General features: G+C 44.6%; 1 protein-coding gene across 3 annotated transcripts in view; it reads right to left on the bottom strand.

Moving 5' to 3' along the window:
- ZC3H6 (zinc finger CCCH-type containing 6) overlaps nt 1–22,508 on the bottom strand; it is a 1,150,225-nt gene that overhangs the window by 115,226 nt on the left and 1,012,491 nt on the right. For all 3 annotated transcript variants that reach the window (XM_069607788.1, XM_069607786.1, XM_069607787.1), the window contains one exon: nt 371–607. In XM_069607788.1, coding sequence (XP_069463889.1) covers nt 371–607 — 237 coding nt within the window. The remainder of the gene's footprint in view (nt 1–370; nt 608–22,508) is intronic.

Raw genomic sequence — 22,508 nt, 5'->3', positions numbered from 1 at the left:
GGGGTTGTCAAGAGAAAACGGTGTCCTAACGGTAGGCAGAAAAAACAAGAACAGGGAGGAAAACATTGGGGATGCAAGAATGGGGAGTGGGGCATTAGTCTGCAGGCAGCAAACATCCACACTGGGAGACTTGCATTAAAAAATCTTTTGGAGAAGCTTTCCAGTCCTGACTGCCTTGCAAGCAAACCTTGTGAAGGAGGGAGAGCAGAACAAAAGAGAAAATATTTTCTGAAAATATACTTGGACTAGGAAAAATGCAAAGCAAAATATACTAAAAGTACAGAGCAGATTCCTTAATGTAGGACTATGACATTTTTGAATATCACAACTTTTGTCGTAATTGAAATTAAATGGTGTGGGATGCATTTACCTTCATCTTTGCTTACTGATCTCGGAGACTGACTTCTGTTTTGTGCCCCATCTTGTTGCTGTTTTTGACTAATTCTTGCAAAAAGAGCTTTTTGCATGGCTGGAAGGAAATCTGGTACACCATCAGCAGACTTCTGACTTGTTATGGTTGTGCAATCAGACTCACTTCCACTTTGATGTGATTCATGTGATACACTATGAGATGGATTGCCTATGAAGTCTCCATGCCAGGGTCCGTCTAAATAAATAAAATAAAGATTGTAAGACAGATAACATCTGAAGTGTTAACAGACTGGATTGCATTCTAAGTAGGACATCCTGCATAACTGCTGTCACATTGCATTCATGTTTGATACACTAACTGAAAAGTGATTCTGATATAAGCGATCAAAACACTGCGTGAGCCATTTCTCTTTCATCTGAATATAAACAGTTATTATCACCCCTCAACCATAAAAGGTGCCCGCACATGACAATAGGGCAGCATTGGCATGTCTCGTTCTTCCTCTGCTGTCTGAAATGTATCAACAGTTTTGCAAGAAAGATGCTTCTGGAAGCAAAAGAAAAACCAGTGGAAGGCTGCAAACAGCTCGCTCTACCAAAAAACAAATCCGGACCACCTCATTGCTCGCCATGCTCGATGGTGTATTTCTGTCTCCCAGACTGATCATATCTCCCCATTAGTGGACTTTTGATGTTTCAAATGCTTTACAGATTATTCCATTTTCTTTTGTGTTTAGTTTCCCTGTGTCGCCATCTCTTACTTTCCCACTTCCCTTCCCGTCCCGTCCCTTCCTTCCTTTCCCTTCCCTTCCCTTCCCTTCTAGCTGTCTACTTGGTGTCACTTCTCTTTTAATGTCTGTAGTGAATGTAAACTGTACAGTAAAATCTTGAAAGCTCTACATACAATATTCCCAAATGTCCACCTCTACCTACCTAGGAACTTCCCAGTCTCCTCCATGTGTCCCTTGTTTCTGCTTTTGATACTAACCACAACATGCATCTCAAAAGCAGGCAACCAAGGGTGAAAAAAGTCAGAGAGGTAACCAGTAAGTACAACACAGCTAGGGAATTAACAGTTTTAGGGTGTTATCATATTTATTCATTACAGATTATGAAATCGCGGCTTATAGAACTGTTGAGAATGGAGTTTGTCCTTTTCTGCAATAAGACAAGGAGGATAGGCTGATTAATGCTGCAAGATTTGAACAAATGCCTGCAGACCACACAGTTGTCAGCTGAGGATGATTAATTCACTTACCTGTTTTTCTGATTTGTCATTCGATTTTTTACAAAAGCTTCTTTACAATATAAGTAATTGTTTAACACACTGGTGAGGGTTCTCCCTGATAATGGGTAAGATGAACAAGTTACTCCTTACCTGGTAACGTTCTTTCGATGGGATGTTCCTCCGACGTATTCCTTATCTATGATATTTGTATCTCCAGCTTGCTGGCCTCGGAACATTTTTTTCCCAGTAGAGGGCGCTGTGCGTCGACGTCCGTCGAGAAGGTGTTCCTCGACAGCCACCGTATCGACGCCGACGTCATCATGCCTATAAATGGCCATGCGCAGCGTCTGTTGCTCAGTTCGTTACCAGGTAAGGAGTAACTTGTTCTTCGAAGGGATTGTGTCCTCCGACGTATTCCTTATCTATGATAGACTCCCATAGCAGTGGTATGTGATTGGAGGCGGGAGTAAGAGATGCCCTATTACTCTTTAAGAATGAACAGAGTGTAACACAGCTTTGCCAAATCTAGTCTCTTGACTAGAGGAGGAATCCAGGCTATAAAATTAGGTAAAGGTATGTGCGAACGACCATGTGGCAGCCGCACATATGTCTCTAATTGGTACCCCTCTTTGAAGAGCTGAGGAGGCTGCGATACCCCTGGTCGAATGAGCCCTTAGATTTTGAGGGGGCTCTTTCCCTGCCAGTTTGTAGCATTCCAGAATGGCTAAAATAATCCATCTGGAGATGGTTTGTTTGGTTATTGGTAATCCCAACTTATGTCCTGCGCAACCTACAAAGAGTTGGTCTGCTTGTCTAATTTTAGCAAGTCTACTGATATAAAAACTCAAGGCTCGCTTAGGGTCCAGCCTGTGTAGTCTCTCTTCCTCTTTCCCTGGATGGGGAGGAGGATAGAATGAAGGTAAAGTAATCTTCTGAGTAATGTGAAATTCAGAAACTACCTTTGGGAGGAAGTTAGGCTTCATCTGTAGAACGACTTTGTCCTTGTGAAAAATTGTATGAGGAGGTTTACAAGATAGGGCTTGTATCTCGCTAACCCTTCTAGCAGATGTTAATGCTACCAATAAAACAGTTTTGAGGGTGAGAAACTTCAATGAACAAGAGTGGAGTGGTTCAAAAGGAGCACCCTTTATGAAGTTTAAAACTAGATTTAAGTCCCATAAGGGAACTTGGAATGGTCTTGGAGGGTAAACATTAGTTAGACCTTTCAGGTATTGTATTACCAATGGAATTTTGAAATACGATGGCTCCTCTGCAGTGCACTTAAAGATCGATAGCGTTGCGAGATAGTCCTTAATAGTGCCAACTTGAAGGCCTGAATTTGCCAAATAAAGTAAGAAGGATAACACCGCAGGTGTAGCACATTAAAAGGGTTCGATATTCTTTTCTCTGCACCAGCTGCAAAATGTATTCCAACGGCAACGGTATAGAGTTTTAGTTGCTGGCCTTCTGGCCGAAAGCAACGCCTCCATGACGTCATCTGGAAGGTCCCAATCCTTGTACCTCAACCTTTCAGATACCAAGCGTGAAGGTTGAGGGTCTTGATGGCTGGATGGAGAACCTGACCTCCCTTCTGCGAGAGAAGATCCTCTCTGTACGGTAGACGAACTGGAGGATGGATGGACATGTCCAGAAGGTCCGGGTACCACGTTCTCCTGGCCCAATCCGGGGCAATTAGGATCATGGTCTTCCGAAACCTTCTCAACCTCCTGATCATTTGAGGAATGACAGGGACCGGAGGAAACGCGTACAGAAGTGGGAACTCCCAGTCCACTACGAATGCGTCTCCAAGAGCTCCTCTCGGGGGAAATTCCCTTGAGCAAAATCTGTCGCACTTCCTGTTGATACTGGTGGCGAACAGATCCACTTGAGGGGTTCCCCAAAGGGCGAAGATCTCTTGAAGGACTTCCAGAGCTATCTCCCACTCGTGGGAGACTGTGTTCTGCCTGCTCAGAGCGTCCGCTGTCAAGTTCTTCTCTCCGGCGAGGTGAATTGCCGATAGAGAGATTCCTTCCTGAATTGCCCAAAACCAGAGCTGCATCGCCTCTCTGCACAGTGGCAGTGACCCTACGCCTCCTCTTTTGTTGAGGTAGTGCATGGCCACTGTATTGTCTGTCATTATCAGGACGTTTTTCCCCCGTACAGACGGCAGAAAAGCCTTCAGTGCCAGTCTGATGGCTCTCAGCTCCAACAGGTTGATGTGTAGTCTGGACTCCGATGGAGACCAACGACCGCTGATGGTCAAGTCGTTGGCATGGGCTCCCCACCCCGTGAGTGAGACGTCTGTGACTACTGTTATCTCCGGCCATGGTTGCCAAAACAGTTCTCCTTTCAAGATGTTCTCTGGAGAGGCCCACCATTGAAGGTCGTGGACTACCTTGTCCGGAATCCGGAGGAGATCTGTCATCCTCCCTGAGAATTGTGACCACTGAGTCCTCAGTGCCCACTGAAGGGATCTCATTCTCAGGCAAGCCTCTGGCACAAGGGATATGCAGGATGCCATGAGGCCTAGCAACCTCAAAAAGTCGTAGGCTGGGAGACGTTGGGCATTTTGAAACCTGGTGACCATCTGCAGAATATCTTGAGCCCTCACCTCTGGTGGCGAGGCTTTTCCCAGGGAAGTGTCGAGGACTGCTCCAATGAACTGAAGTCTCTGAGATGGTATCATCTGTGACTTCTTTAAATTGAGGGGGAAGCCCAGCTTGTGAAGGAAGTGGCAGACATAATCTAGTTGGATCCGAGCTTGTTCTGAAGAAACTGCTCTGATCAACCAATCGTCCAGGTAGGGGTAGACGTGAATCCCTTCCCTCCTTAGACTTGCAGCCACAACCGACATTAGCTTGGTGAAGACCCTCGGGCGGAGGTCAGCCCAAATGGCAGAACTCGAAAATGATAATGAGAGTTCCCAATTGCGAACCTCAGGTACTTCCTGTGCTTGGGATGGATTGGCACATGGAAATAAGCATCCTGAAGGTCCAGAGATACCAACCAGTCCTGAAGCTGAAGGGGCTGAAGGATCTGAGAGAGAGTTACCATCTTGAACTTGTCCTTCCTGAGGAACTTGTTCAATTCTCGTAAGTCCAGGATGGGTCTCAGTCCTCCGTCTTTCTTTGCTATGAGAAAGTAGGGGGGAGTACCAGCCCTTGTTCCTGTCCGCTACAGGTACCGGTTCTATGGCACCTTTCTCTAGCAGGTCTACAATTTCCTGCAGGGGAGCGGATCCGGCACTTTCAGAGAGCTGTTCCCCGGTGGATGGCTCTGAGGGATGCATAGAAAAGGCAGGCAGTAACCTTGGGCAACTGTCTCGAATGCCCAAGCATCTGACGTAATAGCCTGCCATTCCGTCAGATGGTGAGTTAACCTGCCCCCTACAGGTGTCTTGTGATGGGAGACCTCAGAGTGGTTTGGGAGCGGCTGATGCAGATGCGGAAGGTAAAGCGGCTCCTGCGGCTTTCTTTCCTTTACCTCGTCCACCACGGGTAAATTTTCCTTGGCCTCTTTGAGCCGGCCGTCCTCTGCCTCTTCCATATGAGGAATCATAGCGAAAGGACCTTCCTCTCCAAGGGGATTCTGAGGGACGAAAATTAGTTTGGCGGATTGCAGCCCCTAGTGACTTGGCTGCTGCTTTAGATGTTTGCAGTTTTTCCAAACTGTCATCCGCCTTCTTACCAAACAGGGAAGAGCCGTCAAAGGGCATATTTAACAGTCTGGCCTGTACGTCAGAAGCAAAGCCGGACTTTCTCAACCACGCATGCCTGCGGATTGTGGTACTTGCCGCCATGGACCTGCTGATACTGTCAGCAGAATCAATGCCAGTTTGAAGGGACTCACACATTGCATCTTTACCATCTCTAATGATATTTAAAAATGCGTCCCTTTCTTCTCCTTCCTGGAGGCAGTCAGCCGCTGATGAAGCATACTCCCAAAGAGTGTGGCTGAACCTAGCGAGCGTACAAGTCGCATTAACAGATTTTAAAGCCATGCTACAGGCCGAGACGACTTTCTTAGCGTGGGGTATGCAGATGTACTGCCTGATGAAGTTGCAGCCTGGACCACCAGACTCTCTGGAGTAGGGTGCTTAGATAGGTATTCAGGGTCAGCAGCAGATACCCTATATTTCGCTGACAACTTCTTGTTAACCGCAGGAACAACTTCAGGAGTTTCCCAGTTAGTTAAAATCTTTCTTTGTAAAGCAGAATGAAAGGGAACCACAGGTTCCTCCTGTGGACTTTTATCCAGAATATCTGTGAGGCCATCTTGTTGAAAAACAGGTGAAGGCGCAGACCAACCCATGAACTCCATAATTCTTGACATTAGGGTTCTATAAGGGGTTTCAGCATGTTCCCCTGGGTCTGGTTTGACAAATTCCACTTTTGGGGAAGTGTCTAGGCCACTTGCTTCCTGCAATGCATCCTGAAGGTCTTTCAACCTTCTTTCCTCAGAGGCAAAAGTCTCTGGTTCAGGTGATGTGGTCCTCTGCAGCCCAAAAGGCCTTTCTTGATCAGAATCTTCCCTTTCTTTATATATTGAAGTTAAGGGCGGATGCTCTGGCCTGTGAAATGGTATAAAACCCATCTCTAAAGCAGAGGGAGCCATCATCAGTGGCCTTGAAAAGGTCGATGTCGTCGACGCTGATGTAAAAATCCTCGAAGGCGCCGACAAAGGCGTCGAGAAAACTGGAAGAGGCCTCGAAGAACTCGAGAGGATCGGAATCCTGCTCGAGAATGTCGACGACGTTCTCGACGTCGTGTCGGAGGCTCTCGGTGTAACCGTTGGCTGTGGAGTAGCCGTGGGTTTTTCTTTTATCGGCGTCGACGCCGACTCGATCGACGGATGCGTCGAAGAACCCTTCGATAACGGCGTCGATGGCGCCGATCTATGATTCGAAGGGCTTTCGACGATGGCGCCGAAGATGCTTTACTTCCCGAATTGGAGGACAGATGGACATGTCTAGAAGGTCCGGGTACCACGTTCTCCTGGCCCAATCGGGGGCAATTAGGATCATGCAGCTTCCGAATCGTCTCAACCTCCTGACGACTTGAGGAATGACGGGGATCGGAGGGAACGCGTATAGTAGTGGGAAATCCCAATCCACCACAAACGCGTCTCCTAGAGCTCCTCTCGGAGGAAATTCCCTTGAGCAATACCTTACGCACTTCCGGTTGATCCCAGTCGCAAACAGGTCTACTTGAGGGGTTCCCAAAAGGGCGAAGATCTCTTGAATGACTTCCTGAGCTAGTTACCACTCGTGGGATACTGCACTCTGCCTGCTCAGAGCGTCCACCATCGCGTTTTCCTCCCCGGCCAGATGAATTGCTGATAAGGAGATTCCTTCTTGAACTGCCCCGTACCAGAGCTGCATTTCCTCTCTGCACAGAGATAGTGACCCTACACCTCCTTTCTTGTTGAGGTAACGCATGGCCACTGTGTTGTCCGTCATTTTCAGAACATTCTTTCCTCTGACCGCAGGCAGGAAGGCATTCAGAGCTAGTCTGATTGCCCTCAGCTCCAAAAGGTTGATGTGTAGTTTGGACTCTGATGGAGACCAACGACTGCAGACTGTCAGATCGAGTGAGGCGTCCGTCACTACTGTAATCTCTGGTCATGGCTGCCAAAAATGTTCTCCCTTAAGAATATTGTCCTTGCAGGTCAACCACAGTAGATGCTGCTTGGAATCTGAAGTAGGTCCGTCATCTTTCCTGAGAATTGGGACCATTGAGTTTTTAGAGCCCATTGAAAGGATCTCATCCTCAGGCGGGCCTCTGGCAGCAGACAAATGAAGGATGCCATGAGGCCGAGCAACCTCAATAAATCGTAGGCCGGAAGAATCTGGGCATTCTGAAATTTGGAGACCATCTGAAGATTGTCTTGAGCCCTCGTCTTGGGTGGCGCGCTCTTTCCCAAGGAGGTGTATAATACAGCTCCGATGTACTGGAGCTGCTGGGAAGGTGTCATCTTTGACTTCTTGAAATTGAGGGAGAAGCCCAGTCTGTGAAGAGATTGCCAGGGCTTGCTCGGGAGAATGCGCCCTGATCATCCAATCGGCCAGGTAGGGCTAGACATGAATTCCCCCCTCTCCTGAGATACGCTGCCACCACCACCATCAGTTTGGTGAAGACCCTCGGGTGGAGGCCAACCCGAATGGCAGGACTCGAAACTGATAGTGCGAGCCGCCAACAGCGAACCTCAGGTATTTTCTGTGCTTGAGATGGATAGGCACATGAAAATAAGCATCCTGAAGGTCCAATGACACCACCCAATCCTGATGTTGAAGGGACTTGGGGATCTGAGAAAGAGTAACCATCTTGAACTTGTCCTTCCTGAGGAACTTGTTTAAGTATCTCAAGTCCAAGATGGGTCTCAGTCCTCTGTCCTTTTTGGGGATAAAAATATATGGGGAATACCAACCCTTGTTCCTCTCTACTAAAGTTACTGGTTCTATAGCACCTTTCTCTAGCAGGGTTAATGTCTCCTGCTGTAGGAGCGGATCTGGAATCGTCTAAGAGTGTTTCCCTGGTGGATTGTTGTGAGGCTGCATTAAGAATAGAAGGCAGTAACCTTGGGCTATTGTTTCCAGAGCCCAGGCATCTGAAGTAATGTCTCGCATTCTTGCTGAGACAGTCTGCCTCCCACAGGTGTTATGTGACATAAGCTCCCAAAGCCGTTTTGGGGCGGGTGTTGCAGCTGCTGATGGCAAGAAAGCTGCAGCTGACTTGGCACTCTTACCTTATCCACCACAAGGGATTTTTCTTTGGCCTCTTTGACTGGCCATTCCTCTCGCCTTTCCAAATGAGGAGTAGTAACAATAGGATCGTCTCCTCCAAGACTGTCCAGATGAACGAAAAGGCTGAGATTGCCTAACAGCGGCCCCTAAAGATTTGGCAGCCACTTTTGAGGTCTGCAACCTGTCAAGGCTCTCATCGGCCTTGCTGCCAAAAAGGTGAGGCCCGTTGAATGGCATGTTCAGGAGACGGGACTGCACATCTGGTGCGAAACCTGACTTCTGCAACCACGCAAATCTGTGCTTGTAGCCATGGACCTGCTGACGCTGTCTGCAGTGTCCAAACAAGACTGGAGGGATTCACGCATGGTCTCCTTGCCATCTCTAATGATAGCTAGGAATCCCTCCCTTTCCTCCTCTTCTCGTATGTGCTCCGCCGCCATAGAGATGCACTCCCACAGAGTGTACGAAAATTTGGCTAAAGCTCATGTGGAGTTGGCTGATTTTAGGGCCAAATTCCCCGATGAAAATACCTTGCGTGTCCATCCAACGCTTGTCGTCCCTGTCCGGAGGGATGGTAGGGTATGCCACTTTGTTAGATGTGGCTGCCTGAAACACCAACCACTCGGGAGTGGGGTGATTGGACAGATAGCCGGGGTCGCTACTGGAAGGGGGGTATTTTGTAGTAAGGGATTTACCCACAGCTGGGATAGAATCCGGGGACTCCCAATTCTTGGCCACCCTATTTTGTAAGGCCACATGGAACAGTAAAATTGGGTCACTCTATGCGTAGAGTGAAATATCAGAGAGTTCCTATTGAAGTAAAAAGAAGTGAGAGCTTAAGATCTGCAAACTTGAATGAGAAACCTACTGATATTAATTTACCTAACCCACTTTAATGTGCTAATGAACTAGTGAAAAACTTATGCTAGTAAGGTTAGCCAACCGGAAACAATGAACTCTACAAAAGCTCATGGCATGCCTAAGAGCGCCCTAGATACAGTCGGCTACTGACAATGGCTCCCAATAGAGTTTAAATCTAGGCTAGAACAATGCTCCTGATGACATCAGTATGATGATCTCATGGAACACTAGAGGGAATTCGCATTATGAGAAAAAAGCTGGCCTCCTCAATAATTTAGATATTTTCTGTCTGGTCACATTGCAAGCGACATGGCTATGTGACACCGTGTTCCATTCAAAGTCTGGCATCTAAAGCTCCGAAAGGCCGCCCAAAAGGTGGACTATTAACAGCTATCAAGCACCCATGGTCCGGTGTTAAATCCAGCTCGTCCAATCATATGATTCTGGGAGTGACTGTTGAAACTAACAGCATCCGTTTCCCTAATTTCTTGCTTATAAACATTTACAATCCACCGAATGGAATTAAGAATAAAGAGAACGTTGAGACGTAAACAAAATCTTGTCAGAATATAACGCTGTGCTTCCTATTATCATTGCAGGCGACCTTAATGCCAAGATATTTTCACCAGTGAACCCATGTGTGATAAGAAGATCTCTGGCCCCATTGAAATGGAATTCTCCAATAGGTGTGGTGATGCTTGGTGTAACCTGATAATTAGTCAACAGCTTACTATGCTAAATGGCCACACCAAAGGTGACACTAAGCGTGGGGCAACAAGAGCAGGCTGGGGTAGTCTATCCACAATTGACTATATTTTTGTTAACCAAAAAGCCAATAGTTTTATTATCGATATGGCAATAGGCAGCCGTGAAGAAAGTGACCATTTTCCACTGATTGTGATGCTGGAACACTCTAAAGAGGAGGCAGAATATCATATGGCTGGGAACATAAAAATTAATAACGCTGCTAACCGGATTTCTTGGAATCCCACTAAACTAGAAAAAGTTAATTGTGTAGCCCCTAAAGGGCTACAAGAATGGTGGGAGATGATAGATGATGGTCAAACTGCCACTGACAATGAACTTATTGTCACATATGAAGATGCCTTAAGTATGATCAAAATAGCTGCCTCCAAAAAACGAGAGTATTCCAGCAATGGTGAGAAATGGAATCTTACTCACGGCAAACAATTCCTGTGATCCGGTAATAAATGAAGCAAAAAACGCTCTGAGGAAAGCTATTAAGCAAATTGCTGAAACCAAGAGTTTCTATGCTACCATACAGATAAAATGGCTAAAAAATCAACATAAAAAGTGGATGCGTTACCATACACCATAAAAAAAATAAGACATGTGAAATATGGTTAGATATTGCGGATAAAGCAAGAAGTAATAATCAACAAGAGATGTGGAGAGTAATAAATTATGTAAAAAAACGTAACCTCCCTATTAACAGCGTAGGAGAAAATGAGTGGATCACACATGTCAAACATACTTTGGGCTCTGAAGAGATCAGTAAAGACGTTTTGTTACCAAGACGGGCAATCTAGGTAGGCAATTTTTCCGAAACTTCTTTGGCTAACATGATTGTGAAATTGCATACTTCTAGAGCCACTGGTCCTGATGGAACATGTAATGCACTTTTACGTTTAGCACCCGAAGTATGGGCAAAGGCTCTATACCTGCTGTTTAAATGGATTGGTATAAATGGGGTGATTCCAATGACATGGCACGAAAGTATCATTCTGCCAAAATATAAAAAGGGGGAATGGAAAGACCCTCGCAATTATCGTATGTTGGCAATGCTGGACATTCCGGCAAAGTTATTTGCAAAAGTCCTACTCGATGACCTAGACACATGTATAGAGCGGAATAAGACCTTGCCTATCTACCAAGCTGGGTTTCGAGCCAAATCTTCCACTACTCATAATATAATTAATTTAGTATCGGCAGTTGAGTACTCGTGGTATGCTCGTAAGCTACCAGTTTATGTGGTGTACATAGATTTTTCTGCAGCATTTGATACTGTGATAAGAGATAAACTTTGGAACAAACTGAAACTGTGGGGGGATTCCTAAAGGGCTTCTGTTCATGATACAATTAATCTATTCTGATACTTCAGTTAGAGTACGTTTAGATGGTGAAGGACGGCTCTCCCAACCAATCCCCACAGTTTGTGGAGTGAAACAAGGCTGCAGATTAGCAGCGACATTGTTTAACCTTTACCTAGCCGATTGTATGAACAAAGTAGACAAAGACATGGTTAACCCAGTGAAGATGGGCACAATAGAACTACCATGGCTAGGCTATGCCGATTATCTGGTTTTACTAGATTACACGCCGGCAGGGCTTCAAACAAGATTAAACTGCTTGCTGCTTTTTTTCTGAAAAGAATGGGTTAAAGATTAACATTGCAAAAACAAAGGTAATGGCCTTTCTGGGCACCACGAAACATACCTGGTCCAATAATTAAGTGGATGCTGAATTCAGAAAGACTTGAAAAATGTGATTGTTATCGCTATCTAGGAGTCATAATTGACTCTAAGCTGCTATGGAAGCACCACTGGGAGGCAACTAAACTTCTATGCTTAAATAATACTGGTGCAATTAGTAAATTCATAGGGAAACAAGGAGGTATCTCTGTAAACACAATCTTATTATTATATTCAAGTAAGATAATATCCTGTATGTTATATGGTGCTGAGATCTGGGGTGGTAAATTAGCTAATGAAATGTGTAAATTAGAAGCAACCATTTTAAAATCATTGTTTAGGTTACTCAGTGCAACATCATGTGAATACATTTTATTAGAAGGTAATGTTAGATTTGCGAAAGACATTTTGGAATACAAATCTGCAATGTTGTATGCAAAATTAAGTATGTTATCTACCAGCACTTTTGTAGTTGAATTGATGAAAATATTCAACAAGGAGGGTCACAAAAAACAGTTTTCATCCTTAAATAGATTACATACTGTATATGTGAAATGGGCAACTGTTAATGCAAAGAGCTGGCTACTCCTAAAGCAAGTTAAGATTAAAAAGCTATTGCAAGGAGTAATATATAGCTATGCAAAGGAGCGTGACATGTCCACAAAATCCACAAGTGGTTTATTTTTGAACATTGGTCGTTAACATCTCTGAAACCCAAATACCCATATACCTTTCCTACTGCAGCAACTGTGAAACAGTACTTTTTATTCAAATTTAACCGCTGTGATACGATGGAAATCCTAGGAGCTAAAATGGGACTTGAGAGAGATACAAGGTTTTGTAGATTATGTGGCATGTTAGAAATTGAATCTGCCAAACACTTAATATGTTATTGTGAGAGTCTTGCATCTATCCGCGAAAAATACCTTCTACGTTATAATAATTCCAGTATAACTGAGGATGTTGAAATTATTTGGAAAAAACTGATGGAAGGTAACGATATTAACTCGGTATATCACATGATGAAATTTTATGAACTAGTTTTATCAATTTTAAAGCATCTATCAGAGGGTATTTTTGCATGAAAATCTTTTTTTTTTAACTGCAGATTGTGTGATTTTGTGTTTTAAACTGTTTGTATGTGTAAACTGTGTGTATATGTAAAGCCACTGTGGCTATGAGCATATTATAAATAAATAAATAAAATTGGGTCAGTTGGCGGACCTTGATCTAGAATGTCTGTCAGATCATCCTGAATAAATTGAGCTGGTGGTCTAGCCCATCATAAATAGTCTACTACCTTTGACATCTGCTGCCAGTAAGAGGAATCAGCATGTTCTCCCGGCTCTGGTTTGCCAAATTCAGTCTCTGGTGATGTATCTACACCACTAGCATTATGTAGTGTTTCAATGAGGACCCTCATTTTACTCTCTTCAGAGATCAAACACTCTGGCACATTAGGAGTACCAAACTCCAGACCAAAAGGAACATCCTCATCCTCCGATCTTTCCAGTTGTTCGAAAATTGATAATAAAGATTTAAAGAATTCCTTTCTGGGCAAAGAAGTGAAAGATATTTCAGGAGGAACTGGTTTTGTGGAAGGTTTGTGGAAGGGTTTGTTTTAGCAGCTTTTTCTTTTGCTGCAACATGCTCGGAGGACTGAGTTGGAACCTTAGGAATCTTCAGCGCTGATGGCTTCGGTGTCGACAAAGGCATCGATGGCATCGACGAAAATGGCGCAGAAGGTGGAAAAGGCGTTGAGGTTTTTATGACAACCTTTGAGGATTTCGCCTTAAGAGTGTGCAGAGCCTTGGACGGTGTCGAAGACCTCGAGCGTGCGTCTCAGCTTGAATGACTCTTCTTAATCAGAGACCTCGAGGGCTCACGATCGGTTCTTCTTCGATCACCCGGGCTCGAGGGCATACAAGTGTCGGTACGGGAATGCTCTCGGCAGGTTTCCGAGGAAGGCGCGGACAGAGGCTTGGCCTTCTCAAACCCTTCCACCATTTTTAAACTAAATGCTTCCCACTCTTCGGAAAAAGAATGTTTAGTGGGGCATCTAAACTTACTTGGGGATTCGTCTGACGACGATGAAGATGGTGAACGGTGGCGTTGTTTCTGCGATCTTTTTGTCAAAGACGACGAGTGGCGAGAGCCACTTAGGGATCTCGACATTTCTTCCTTCCTTTTGCGTCGAGGGGAATTAACTTTCACCTCGATGGTGGATGATTGGTCGGACTTAGATTTACCCTAGAACAAATGAGAACACTGAGCACACCTATTTCAATTGTGTATTTAGAAATGTTCATATGTAATAGTACATTGTTCTATAATAGACGTTTATAGAGAGTTAAAGGTGCGGGGGAGATGGTCTCAACCTTGGCATCGAGGTTGCAAATAATGTCGAAACAGAAAAGTGTTCCCAAATAGGTAACTCCCGTCCCCTGCACACTATCAGATATCTGAGAAAATCAGATCAATAGTTTAGAAGTGGTATACAATCTGCATGGTAATAAACATATAGACAAGGCAGATACCTATTGAATTGAACCACTTGTTTGAAGAGATTTAGATCAAATTTTTAAACAACAATCAAACGTGTTAAGTAGAGAAAACAATCATTCAAATGAGAATCTTCAAATTATCAAAACTAGTAGAAATGTACTGCTTTGTTGGCCCAACGTGTTTCGAGATATTACTCTTCATCAGGGCCAAAATCTTAATTCTAAAAAAATAATCAAACAAATAAACCGTGATTTAGTAACATATAGCAATTTTTCATCCATAAGTACATATAACTAATTTTACATTTTTCATTAGAATGTGCAAAGACAACGAATCAATTTCGTTTGAACATCATTTGATTGAATGAGAAAAATTCTATCTATCCCATCCCGTGGGACGTAGCCCACCCTGTAGTGTATAGTAATAATGACTATCTAGGCCGCTTCTCTAAACAAGTATTAGGGGGTTGACCTTTTTTTAGACATACGTATGCCATAAAGGGTTAGTATTGAGGTAAATTAAATGTATAACAAATTAAGTCAAATGAGAGAATGAATTAATGAAGAAATAGGCAAAAATAGACAAGAGAGTGTTATTCATGATAAGTAGAGCTGCTAACCTTGTGATTACATTTATTGCGGTCGAAGTTCATGTAGTCACGAAGATGTACAATAACCATCTGAATTGAATTTTAGAGCATCCCGCAATTTTGACCGTACTTCAGACGACTTTGTGCTACAATTATCCTTCTGTGCCTTATAGCTCTTTGTTTCCCTGCATGAGGCTCTGCTAGCCTGCATTGGCAGGATTTACTATCTGTGTCCAGTTAACTCCATTACCCGACACGAGGAGGAAGGTTCCTCCAAGATGGCCGCCCGCCGAGAGGCATAGCCACTTCTTTGCCCATGTGATCGCAGCAGCCTGCCGATTGGTCCCCAGGCTCCCCTTAAGATCCTATCCCGTAAGCTGGCAGGCGGACGCCAGCCCACGTCAGCAAGGCCCAGGAGACAAGGCTAGTACCTGTACTCAGCCTGTCACCAGCCGTCTGCCTCTGCCAGATCCCCTGTCTCTGCCAGCACCTGAAAAGGTAACATTCATGCCTGTTGACTTGTGACTGATCAAAACTATTATTTGGTTTGGCATATGTGCCCCATGACATGCATACCCCCCTAACCCACTGCTACTAAATCGCATTGGCAGTCGGGCTCTTACCGTGACGTGTTCATAGCCCTACTGCCCTGAACCGCAATCTCGCATTTGTAAAACCACTCCCTCCCGAGTGCCTCATACCCTTCACTCCGGCAACATACCACGCCACGAAATATTTGTTCATTATTCGCCCTGTACATGTGCCTTACACATACTGCTCTACCCGTGCTACTTAAACTTCGCACTGTAATTTATGCATCTTTCATGCTGCCGAGTGTCATCATCCTGCACTGTTGCTGGATGCTCGCACGGCGGTGACCGTGAGCAGGTACGAACGTATCCCCTGCATGAATAGTATAGCTTAGCTGCTTCTACTGTTTTAGACTGTGCACCTACCAGCACTGCACTACTGATGTACATTGTTGTATAACTGTGACTTATTTTTATAGTCGATAATCACTCTGGCCACATATTTTATGTACTTCATTACGGCCCGTTGCACCAGTGCTGACCAGACTTGGCCAGATGCTCAGCCCCGCTTATTGATACTGTCTAGATATCAAGCTGCCTAATATACTCTACTGTGTCTGCATTGATTAAGTAACCACTATGATTTGTACCATTGTCTTGATGTGCCACCTTGACCCATTCCAACCATTTAATTGTGCTTAGGCCCATCTGACCACCTGACCCTTAGGAACTGCAACTCGCTCCTTATACTGTTTAACTTACTATTCAGTGTCACGTAGCTGTGACCGCGCCCCCTATGTGCTGTACCATCTTCTGATATTGGAATTGGAAAGATGTTAAACTTAGTAATACTGTTTTGCACTATGGCTGCTGCCATGTATGTGAACTCTAGAAGCCAAGAACACTTTGCTCAGTCGCTAGTACCTATCCTAGACCCTAGCCTGCCTACCCCAACAAATATTGTTTCCACAAATCCATCCATATACCACAGGGCCCTAGAGACAGTATCCTACGCCTCTCTACCCTGTGCCGCGTCCAATAGAAATGACAGACTCCGTGCTAGATTAACTAAATTATATGAACCTCTGAGAAGATCCCTTCCGGCCACTAACCTTAAAACCAACCACAAGCCTAGCTTGAGACCTAGTCATTTAAAGCTGTCTCCACCACTGTCCATCTTGAATATGAATGCCCATCAGATCAATAACTATAAGCATAAGTCATGCAATAACAACTCTGACAAATCTATCCTAGTCAACAAAGTAACTGAGATTTCCCCCTCAAAGGAGCGCTTCTCAATGCAAGATCGCTTGTCGCCCATGCTACCGACATTGCAGACCTAATCACTGAAGGCAATTTGGATTTCCTTGCAATTATGGAAACATGGCTCCATAATGCAGCAGGACCCGCATTTATGCTAGCTATCCCCGATGGCTACACTATAGTTAGACAAGACCAAGACAACGCCCGAGGTGGCGGCATTGCCATTATTTCTAAAATATGTCTCTGCCTTAGACTAGCCCCCACCCATCTGTCACAATCACGCGTAGTTCTCTCTGCCAAATTTCAGATAAATAATTCACAATCACTCACTATTCACCTAATATATAGACAGCCTGGTCCTCTTGGTACCCTTGACGAGGATCTGCATAACATAATCATGAACAACCTTAAACCTACCTCGCAACTACACCTATTAGGAGACTTTAACTTAGGTTTTAATGACCAAATGGATAAAAATGCAACAGATATAGTCAACATAATCAACGCACTAGGTCTTTCCCAAAAAGTCAACAAACCTACCCACCTAAAAGGGAGAATATTGGATTGTATAGTGGATTATAACTGCTCAGTCACTATCTCTTCCATCCTGCCGATATCGTGGACAGACCATTCTATGGTGTCCTTCCACCTTTCTACTATAAGACCCACTCCATTGGCTCAGCCACTAGCGCCACCATGCTCAACTAGAAGTAAAAAAAGTATCACAGTAGAGAAAGTTATCCCTGCTATCCTGCCCACCCTTAATGCACTGCCAGAAAATCTTGATCCTAGTATCCTAGTTCAGGAATTTAACAATATTATGCTCACAACTCTGGACAAAATTGCCCCAGTCAAACTCAGACCTAGTAAACCAATAGCCCATTTAAAGAAACGGTTCACACCAAGACCTTTGTATCTTTAAGAAAAAAAGCGAAACTAATTGGAGACTTTGCCCTTCCAGCGAGAACAAAGCTAAATTAACCTCACTTTCCTCACATTACAAGAAGGAAATCTGCCGGGCAAAACGCAATTCCTACGATGAGCGCATTGCTAATTCCAATTCTAGTATGAAAGAACTCTTCTCCATACTCAAAGAACTAGAGTCCCGAATAGCTACACCCGATGTTTGCACCAAGGACAAATCCTGGTGTACAGACATCCAACACGCTCTAGCTAATACAATTAACACGCTCCAAAACAAAATTCAGCAAAAAAAGAAGTACTGAACCTACAGCACTCGCCCAATATCCTCTTGCCTAGTGTTTCATCACTGGCACACAATACCACCTTCCATTTTTCTAAAATGTCTACCTTGGAAGTAGAAAAAATTATCCTGTCACTGAAGCCTTCGAACTGCAAAGGCGATATCTGCCCAGCACAACTAATAAAAGATGCTGCCAGAGAACTATCCCCATTCACCACCAAACTGATAAATGCCTCCTTTGCCACAGGCACCATCCCTGCTAACCTCAAACAATCATGGGTGTTCCCTCTCCTTAAGAAACAGACGTTAGATCCTCTTATCCCTACTAATTACCGGCCCATTACTACCATCCCATTTCTACTCAAAATATTGGATAATGCTGCCTACATACAAATTCAAAAACATCTTGAACTGCACAAACTTCTAGGTAATAGACAAACTGGCTTCCGTCCACTACACGGAACAGAGACAGCCTAAATCGACCTAAAGTCCGAAATAGACGAGCAGAGAGACAAAGGTAAGACAGTACTCCTGCTCTTACTTGATCTCTCTGCCGCATTTGATCTGGTCAATCACAAGGTCCTATGCTGACACCTTGATTCTGTGGCCCACTTCTCCACGGGAGCCATCAAATGGATTGAGTGCTTCCTGATTTATTTTATGTTACTTTGCATTTATATAGCGTCTTATGTACCATTGGTATGGTCTGAAGGCGCTGGTAGGTTGAACGCCCTTGGGAACCGAAGTTCAAGTCAGTAGAGAGAGTAGAGAGAGTCAAAGGTGCGTGTGAGCACCGGATATGTGTGCAGCTGGTGTGGCATTCGTGAAATAGCTGCTTCTTAGCGGTAGGTGTGGTGGTTGAGAGGTCAATATTATGTGTTCGTTCTGGAAGGATTTATCCAGACCGATTGTGGCTGCGCTGGGCCTGAGGAGAACGCCTGGTTGGGGGTGTGTAACCAGCAGTGTTTAGTTAGAGTGATGGGGAGTTTGAGGCAGATGTTGGTATGAGAACAGCTACACCGAATGGTGTCATAGTATCGCTGTGTTCTATTTGAGTGGTGGTGTGAAGAAGAGAGTAAGCATGGAGAAGTGAATATGGTGGTTTACTGTAGGTGCTTGAGATCGCGTCCACTCCAATAGTTCCATGAACTTCATCCTTTCCATGTACTCCGACTGTTCCGTGCATTACGACCGTTTCAAACACTCAGACCGTTCCTTTCAAAGCTCTTTCAAATGTTCCATGCCCTTCAAACCATTCCATGTACATCACGCCATTCTGTGCACTCCCATCCGTTCCATGCACTCCCATCCGTTCCATGTCCTTCAACCATTTTATGCACTCCACCATTTTATGCACTACTCCTTTCATTCGTTCTACCCACGTTCTTCATTCATCATCCATACACATACGTCATCTTCACACTGCTCGTTTCATTCATTCTACCCATGTTATCCTTACTCCAAGCATCATCCATCCACATGCGTCATCTTCACACGTTCCAATCACTTAACTAATTGCACCCATTTCACTCGTTCCATGCACTTCATTAGTTCCACCCACTTCGCCGGTTCCAAGCACATCACCCGTTCATTCACCTACTTCATCCGTTCTACCATTTCACCTGTTCCACCCACTTCACCCATTCTACATCAGTTCATCCGTTCCATCCTCATACTTCACCCGTTCCATCCACATACTTCATCTGTTCCAACCACATACTTCATCTGTTCCAACCACATACTTCACCTGTTCCAACCACATACTCACCCGATATAGGGCATCCACTTCACCCGCTCACCCGATATAGGTCAGACTTTCTAGACTTTGGCACATTGACGTTATTGAGGACACTGTCAGATCCCGCTATGCCAGAGTGGTGGTGGTATATACACTTCTAGAATCAACTTTGTAACGAGAGGTTATTAGGCACACTTCTAAAATCAGCCAAGGCACGCTAAAAGGTACACTTCTAAGTACAACCAGGGCATGCTATCAGGCACACTGCTAAATTCAACTAAGGCACGCTATTAGGCACACTTCTAACTTCCACTTTGCACAAAGAGGATAATAGGCACACTTCTATATTCAGCTTTGCAGAAAGAGGATAATAGGCAACCAAAACATCTTTGCAATGGGGATGATATTATTCAACCAAATTTAAATTTGCACAGTGAGGATATTCAACTAAGGTGTGCTAATAGGTACACTTCTAAGGTAAACCAAGGGCACGCTATCAGGCACCCTTCTAAAATTCAGCTTTGCACAGAGAGGATATTAGGCAACCCAATTCAACTCTGCACAGAGAAGATATCAGGCACACTTCTAAATTCAACCAGGGCGCGTTATTTGGCACACTTCTAAAATCAGGCAAGGCATGTTAATAGGCACACTACTAAATTCAACTTTGCACAGGGAGGATATTAGGCACGCTTCTAAATTCAGCCAAGGCACGCTCATAGGCACACTTCTAAATTCAACATTGCACAGAGAGGATATTAGGCACACTTCAAAATTCAACGAGGGTACGCTATTAGGCACATTCTAAAGTCAACCAGGGCACATTAATATGCACACTTCTAAATTCAGCTTTGTACAGAGAGGATATTAGGCGCACTTCAAAATTCAACCAAGGCACGCTAATAGGCACATTTCTAGATTTAACTTTGCACAGAGAGGATAATAGGCACACTTCTAGATTAAACTTTGCACAGAGAGGATATTAGGCACACTTCAAAATTCAACGAGGGTACGCTATTAGGCACCCTTCTAAAGTCAGCCAGGGCACGTTAATAGGCACATTTGTAGCGTCAACCAGGGCATGTTAATATGCACACTTCTAAATTCAACTTTGCACAGAGAGGATATTAGGCAACCCAATTCACAAGATATCAGGCACACTTCTAAATTCAACCAGGCCGCGTTATTTGGCACACTTCTAAAATCAGGCAAGGCACCTTATTAGGCACACTACTAAATTCAACTTTGCACAGGGAGGATATTAGGCACACTTCTAGATTCAGCCAAGGCACGCTAATAGGCACACTTCTAAATTCAACTTTGCACAGAGAGGATATTAGGTGCACTTCTAAATTCAACCAAGGCACGCTCATAGGCACACTTCTAAATTCAACTTTGCACAGAGAGGATATTAGGTGCACTTCTAAATTCAACCAAGGCACGCTAATAGGCAAATTTCTAGATTCAACTTTGCACAGAGAGGATATTAGGCACACTTCAAAATTCAACTTTGCCCAGAGAGGATATTAGGCACACTTCAAAATTCAACTTTGCACAGAGAGGATATTAGGCACACTTCAAATTCAACAAGGGTACGCTATTAGGCACACTTCTAAAGTCAACCAGGGCACGTTAATAGGCGCATTTGTAGAGTCGACCAGGGCATGTTAATAAGCACATTTCTATCCAGATGCGGTGCAAGCTAAAGCTCAGTTCCCTACATGTGTGGCACTAGCTAAATTGGCAAGTAAGTTAATATGCATCACAAGGCAACATTTACAGTCCATTTATAGTGGTCACAAGTCTTCCTAAGTATGTATTCTTTAAGTCTATGGCAGTCTACGTTATGGAAGGTAAGATAGAGTGACAGGGGCTTTCTGGAGTAGAGTGATTGCTCTACGCCCCACCCATGCCACACTCACGGTTTTGTTGGTGTCTGTTGGCTTCCTTGGCTTACCCTGCTGACACCTGCAGACACATCTTGGAGCCGCCAATGTCGGAGCTGCACTTGGCCTTGGGGCCCTTAGCCGCAGGGGCTGCCAGGCAGAGGGCTGCCTTGGTCGGTTCATTTAAGACCGGACAGTCAGCCAATTACAGGGTGGAGGAAGGTCCGGGAGGCGAAGGGGGAAGTAAAGGAGACGGGGAACGGAGCAACACGAGGGGACATGCAAATGGGTTACAGAGGGGTCTGGGGGACCACGGATGGCACCAGGAAGAGGTGGAAAATTACACCCAACAAGCGGCTGCACTCACCGTCGCCAGAGGATGGAAAGAGCCAGAGCGGGCACGCGAGTCAGTACACTCGCAGCCCCACGCTGGATGAGTGAGAGAACTATGAGAGTCTTTTCCCCCTCGGCAGCCGCAGACCCAACACCCATCCTATGTGGTGTTCCACAAGGTTCTTGCGTCTCGCCAACCCTATACAATATCTTGACTAAGCCCTTGTTTGATGATCTGGACCATCTGGGTATCACCTACACTAATTACGCAGATGATATTCAGAGTCTCCTCCCGCTTTCTGGGGATCACAGTATGGACATAGGATTGGTGAACAAAGTATATCTTATCATCCAAGCATGGATGGCCACTCGTGGCCTGTGCTGGAACGATGATAAGACTGAGTTCATAATTCTGGGCTCACAGGCCAAAATAAAAAAATTAGGGCAAGAATTTTCCTCATTTAATATTGACGGAAACACCGTCAAAGTCTCTAAGGAGGATAAAACCCTTGGATTCTACTTGGACTCCACATTGTCTTTTGATAAACAGGTCAATCCTCTACGGCTTACACCTGCAAGTTACTCAGAGCTGGTAAGCCATTCCACTCTGACGACAGCTGCCTGATCTTGGCCAGAGCCCTAATACTCTCTAGAATTGACTACTGTAATGCCCTATACAGTGGTGCTAATAGATCTACCATCCAAAAGCTCCAAACATTACAGAGCAATGCCCTAAGAGCAGCCCTAGGCATAAATTAAAAAAACACATCTCCTCCTTGAGACGCCAGCACAAACGGTTATCCACGTCCAATAAAATACAATTAA

Source organism: Ambystoma mexicanum, chromosome 4q (assembly GCF_040938575.1).
Source record: "Ambystoma mexicanum isolate Mex_15411 chromosome 4q, UKY_AmexF1_1, whole genome shotgun sequence".
NCBI classification, from domain to species: Eukaryota; Metazoa; Chordata; class Amphibia; order Caudata; family Ambystomatidae; genus Ambystoma; species Ambystoma mexicanum.
Note: the sequence above shows the minus strand (reverse complement) of the source record. Positions and strands in the feature narration are given on the sequence as shown.